The 6243-nt window shown below is 42.0% G+C and overlaps 1 protein-coding gene across 2 annotated transcripts in view; it reads right to left on the bottom strand.

Annotated features, from left to right (window-relative positions):
- Window positions 1-6243, bottom strand: part of ANKRD44 (ankyrin repeat domain 44) — a 400403-nt gene that overhangs the window by 158523 nt on the left and 235637 nt on the right. For both annotated transcript variants that reach the window (XM_006862013.1, XM_006862012.1), the window contains one exon: window positions 4326-4538. In XM_006862013.1, coding sequence (XP_006862075.1) covers window positions 4326-4538 — 213 coding nt within the window. The remainder of the gene's footprint in view (window positions 1-4325; window positions 4539-6243) is intronic.

Below are 6243 nucleotides of genomic sequence, written 5' to 3'. Positions count from 1 at the left end.
CACCCCCTTCAACTAGATGGACTGGCACATCAACAGCAACAATGAGCTCTAGCATAACAACGATTGTGAGGTTGGTGCAGGACCGGGCAGTGTTTCGTTTTGTTGTACATAAGGTTGCTATGAACTGGACTGACTTGATGGCACCTAACAACAACAACCAAAGCCAGTGAAAGTATGCGGATGCCTCAGATGTTCATTTCTCTGATTTTGGCACTTCCTCCTCAAAATTTCAAGGGCCATATCCCCATCACTGTCACTCTTGCCTATTTCAGTTTCACCTTGAGTTTCAACAATATGACTCATTATATAATTTGATCCTGGTACGTATAAAGAAGAAAGCTGGTCCACTTCAGCAGAGATGTCACTGGCTTCAGCTCTAGTTACTTAGGGTTAAATGATCTAAGGTCTTATAGATAGGAGAGAACTGAGACCAAGTCAGGGACTAATGTTAGTAGCCATAATTTAGGCAGTTTGGAAATAGTCATTTCTGAGTCCAATATTCTCAGATGTGTCCATCATGGCTGTGTCTTCAGTGCCTAATGTATCACTTACTTAAAATGTTTACCAAAAGAGTCTACAATGAGGTCTGTTATAGACATGAAAGATTATTTTATAATTTCTCATGTTCTTCCTATTTTCAAAGTATAAAGAAATCTTTCATTTTATACATGGTTTTGTGTTGATTATTTTTAACATACTTGAGCTACTATTTCAAAGTTAAAGGTAGGGCCATGGTCAACCTAAGGAAAATAAGTGACTGTAAACTGTATCCATGACACACACCCACAAGGAGATGGACTGACACAGTGACAGCAGCAATGGGCCCAAGCATAACAACGATTGTGAGGACGCAGCAGTGTTTTGTTCTGTTGTATGTAATAGGGTCACTATGATTCAAAGCCGACTAGATGGCACCTAACAACAACTACAACTTGTGTCATTGAGGAGGCTCATGAAGCTTCACTTTTAGTGTTTTGTGAGAACAGAGGAAAACATGTGAGTGGATTTTGGCTACATTTCAATATGCTATTTTCCTCTAACTTTGGAAAATCTAAACAAATAGAAATCGTCTTGCAATCTGTAAACACTTTCAAAATCCAAAGAGCAATGTGGTACAGGGAGATAACAACTTCAGTTGGAAAGCTACCTCCAGAGTCAGGCAGGGTGGCTCTGCAGAAATGTGAAATGGTCAGTGTTAGCCAGAATAATTAAGGAAAATTCAAAGAGATTTGGAAAGCGGAGGATGAAGGTAGACTGGGGAAGAAGTCTAGGTCTAATTCAAAATCTCACTTTTATAGATTAGATAATACATAAACCTGAGTCTCAGAATTTAAATGACATTTCTTACAGTCTATTCCTGATTAGTCATCCAACGAGGGAAAAAGTGAATATTAAGTAACTTTGCTTTCTTAGGTTCATTTAGTTGGAGAGAATAGAAGTCTGCCTTAAACCAATGTTCCACATATATTGAAGCTCCTCATCTAATCTGAACTGACCAATAGTCAGTACTGGAAGAAGTAGACAGGTGTGCCCCAAAGTGGCCTTTTAGCCTTGCGTTATCAGGTGCACTGAAATCATCAGTCAATATGTTTTTCAGAGCTTCAGATGGCCCAGTGCATTAGTTAAGTGGTAGCTAGTAAAGAGAGGTTTTGCTTTGTTTTGTTTTAACTTCAATGATTTTCCTTCCTTGGAAGGATTCAGAGGCTTCTATCAGATACCAGGATGGCAAAACAGGGGTCGACAAGTCTTGGGGACATTAGCTGTTTGGCCACCTGTTTGCCTCCTACCCATCATTGTCATCCTCTTCAACCCACATGATGTTCCCTACCTTGGACCATAGTTACTTGGTCTCCTCCATAGCCCCAAAGATTTTCATCTTACCATTTCTTAGGGGGTTGGAGAGGACCCATTTACAAGATGGGGACTCTGAAGTTCGCATCATTTGTTTTATTTCTTCATTTCTACCTTTATGGGACACTGCCCTCCCATAGCTTCCCAAGCTTCTCAGACTGTTCTTTCATCTCATTCTCTGGCTTTTCCTCCTTCCCCCTCTTCTTGTGTATATAGGAGTCTTTAGTGCCCTACTCTACCCATGTTATTATATATTCTCTAATTGGGTGATCTCATCCTTTTCTCCCGGTTTCAACTATCACTTCTGTGTGAGAGAGGCAACCTCATTTTTCTCCCTTCTATTCTCTACCACTCTCCTAAACTATAGGATCACATTTCCCATACTGGTTTTCCCAGATAGTCTACACCAAACGCTCAAAATCAACTTTTCAAAAATGAAACTTACCAGTTTTCTTTCCTAAGCCATCTCTTCTCCTGACATTCCTCCTAATCAAAATGCTCATTTATCAAGTGCTTACTATTCTAAATTATGTATGTGTGATAACTCATTCATTCTTCACAACAGTTCCGTAAAGATACTATTACTTCTCTAATTTTAAATAACAAACTGAGACTTGCAGAGAGGTATTTAGTAACTATGCATTTATGATTACATAGTTACTAAAAGTCTAGACTAGGATTGGAATTTAGGCAAGCTAGCCCACAGCTGATGTTTAACCACTACGCTGTACAACTCTTCTTAGACTCTGAGACTCTTACACTCATCAGCTCTTCTGTCTCTTGCCCAACTCAGACCTGCAACTTTTCTTCCTGCAAATTCTCTCCCTTCTATTGACTATTCCCCACTCTCCTGTCTTCGTCACCTTTATCTTGATCAGTTTTATTTGTTTATTTTATCGTCTCCTTAAGGAACCCTGGTGATGGTGATGTAATGATTAAGGTTCACTTGTTAACCAGAAGTTCAGTGGCGGTTGAAACCTACCAAATGGCTCTGTGGGAAAAAAGATTTGATGATCTGCTATCTTAAAGATTATTGTTGTTAAGTGCCATTGAGTTGATTCTGACTCATAGCAACCCTATAAAGGTTTGAACTGCCAATCTTGCGGTTAGCAGTCCAGTGCTTGTCCTAGAGTGTCACACCAAGACACAGCCTAGGAAGCCCCATGGGCTATTTGACTTTGTCCTATAAGCTCACTAGGAATCAGAATTGACTCTACAGCACACAACAACGATCCTCTAGTCAGCTCCTTCTCTAGTCTCATCTAATTTAATTTTTTCCAAAGTGAAAATAGCCTATTTGTTTTCTGCGTAGAAAAGGAACACATGCTCATTATTTCAAATACAAAAAATACACACACACACACATATATATATTTATGTTGTTTTGGTGTTGTTAAGTACCATAGAGTCAGTTCTGACTCATAGCGACCCTGTACAGGATTTCCGAGATTTACGGGAATAGAAAGCCCCATCTTTCTCCCACGGAACAGTTGGTAGTTTTGAGGTTAGCAGCCCAATTTGTAACCACTATGCTACCAGTTATGTGCCATGGAATCGGTTCTCACTCATAGCAACCCAGTACAGGGTTTCTGAGGCTGTAAATCTATACGGGAGCAGAAAGCCTCATGTTTCTCCCACAGAATATATCTATATAGATATCTATACCTGGTGTGGCACTGTAGGATCAGCACTGGACTACTAACCACAAGGTTGATGATTTAAACCCACCAGTTGCTCCTTGGAAATCCTATACACTATGAGTCAGAACTGGCTTGACAGCACTTAACAACAAAAACAATATATGAACAAGAAGGGCTTCAAAAAACTCATGGAAAAATGAAATTAAGACGTTACAAGATAACACAATTCTTCCACGAACTTTTTGAAGCCCCTTTGTATAAAATTATGGATTTTACAGACATATGTGGAGTTCTGTTGTAGCATCATAGGATTAGCACTGGACTGTAACCACAAGGTAGGTGGTTCAAATCCACCAGCTGCTCCTCGAGAACCTTATACAAGGTTGCACATACCAACAACATACGTATGTATGTGGTGTGTGTATGTGTGTGAACAGCTTAAAATCTAATCACGTGCCCTTGGTAGCAATAATTTAGGCCTCCCATTGAATTCTCAGCAGCTTTGCACTATTCGCCCAACATTCACTTCAATATTAGACCCTGAACCTAATAAACATCCCAGAGACTCGTGATTGCCCTGGGACATTAACTAAGCTACCAAGAGCCCGTGGCTGGAGTCTCAGTGCCTCCCGGCTGGTACTACCATGGCTGCAGGCAGAAACAGGAGCTGCACTCCAGCAGCTAAGTTTCCTGATGCAGGATAAGGCTGTGTGAGTCAAAGTCTTTGGGGTTACAATTCATTATACAGGTTCTCATTTCCAGCAGCTGGTCTCGTACAAACTGAGGCTTATGCAAAGGTATTTAACACAGACAGACTAAGAGTCAGGATGGTACCTGAATGTTAACATCCGCTCCGTTGTTGACAAGCAGCTCAAGACACAAAGCACCATGAGTGGAGGCAGCAGCAAAATGCAAGGGGGTGAACCCGTTGTTGTTTGGCTGGTTCACATTAGCACCGTAGTCAATCAGCTCATTCACTACAGCATCCTGGCCATTGTAGCAGGCAATGTGAAGGGCAGTATTCCCATAGACGTTGATTTCATCAATCTGCAAATGAATCCAACACAAAGCAATTAAAACCGCTGGAACAATTTACTCCATTTTTCAGAAAAATCTAATGGTAGTGGTTAGAGGAAGGAAATGTCCATCCGTCAGCATGATTAGTCAAGGCTCACTCTCTCTGCACTTGTCCCCTGTGCTCCTCCTGGGAATGCTTTTCACCCTGAGGCAAAGATCAGCAAAAAGTGGATGTGACAAAAAGTGAACCCTGGAGGAACAGTTAGAGAGGCGTTTTTAGACTAAGAAAGAGATTAAGTGTGAAAGATAAGAACTTACTCAGAGGAATGAGAATGAGGCCCAAACTTAAGGGTTGGAGTGTAGTGACCATAGAGAGTAAGGGGATGGGGCTGCACAGTGAAGCTGGCTGCAGAACCTAACCAAAGAAGTTAAGCTCCGAAACCACCAAGTCCGACTTCTCCCAAAACTGAATCGAAGTAGAGGGCAGAGAACTTTCCTAGGGTCTTTAGCCTGTGGCTTCCTACTGCTGCCCCAGACCCACCCCAGTTACTGAGTTTTCACCACCAACATCTCAGCAGAGCAACACGGTCCTCCTTTGCTTCCAGGGCAAGGATGTTCTGGATTCTCAGCACAGTTTCTGTTCTGTGTGTTCTCTGTACCCTCTTTCCAGAGGTGAAGGTAAATTGTGTCGGGCAGCCCTAGATAGGCTCACTTCATATATACACATATGTTTGTGTATCCCAATCCAAAGCTACTGCTACCAAATCAATTCCAACTCATCGTGACCTTGTGGGACACAGTAGGCCTGCTCCATAGGGTTTCTGAGATTGTAAGTATTTACAGGGACAGACTGTCTCATCTTTCTTCCACAGAGCAGCTGATGGGGTAGAACCACCAACCTTTCCATTAGCCATCCAACACTTAACCCACTACCCTACCAGGGTTCTGTATATAAGGAAGGCTTCAAAAACTTCATGGAAAATGGTATTAAAATATAGTGAAATTTTTTCACAAACTTTTGAAGCCCCCTCACATATGTCTGTGACTACATATACATGTTGTTTTTAAGTGCCGTCGAGTCAGTTCCAACCCATAGTGATCCTGTATAGGGTTTCCGAGGAGTGACTGGTGAACTTGAACTGCCAACCTTGTAGTTCAAACGGCTTTGCAGTCTGGCGTATTAACCTACAGCTCCACACCACACACATACACACACATAAATGATCCAGTCCAGTCTAACTGCTGTCAAGTCAAGCCCAGGTCATGGTGACCTCATGTGTCAGAGCAGAACTGTGCTCCATGGGGCTTTCAGTGGCTATTTCAAAAGCAGGTCACCAACCCTTTCTTTGGAGGTGCCTCTGGGTAGACAAACCTCGAACCTTTTTGGGTATCAGCTGAGCTAAACAATTAATTAGTGAAGTGGTCACCAATTGCACCATATAGACAGACCGAAAGACATACAGACAGATAGACAGATAAATAGATAGTAACCAACCAAACAAAAACCCCAAACCCACTGTCACTGAGTCCATTCCAACTCATAGTGTCCCTGTGAGACAGAGGAGAACTGTTCCATAGCGCTTCTGAGACTGTGAATCTTTACAGGAGCAGACTGCCTCATCTTTCCCCCAGGGAGCAGCTGGTAAGTTCGAACTGCTTGCAGTTAGCAGTCCAACACTTAACCCATGCCATTCCTACTACTCCTTAGATAGATAGGTAGGTAGGTAGGTAGGTA

This window comes from Chrysochloris asiatica, unplaced genomic scaffold (assembly GCF_000296735.1).
Source record: "Chrysochloris asiatica unplaced genomic scaffold, ChrAsi1.0 scaffold00045, whole genome shotgun sequence".
Classification (NCBI taxonomy): Eukaryota; Metazoa; Chordata; class Mammalia; order Afrosoricida; family Chrysochloridae; genus Chrysochloris; species Chrysochloris asiatica.
This window is presented reverse-complemented; position numbering and strand designations above follow the sequence as displayed.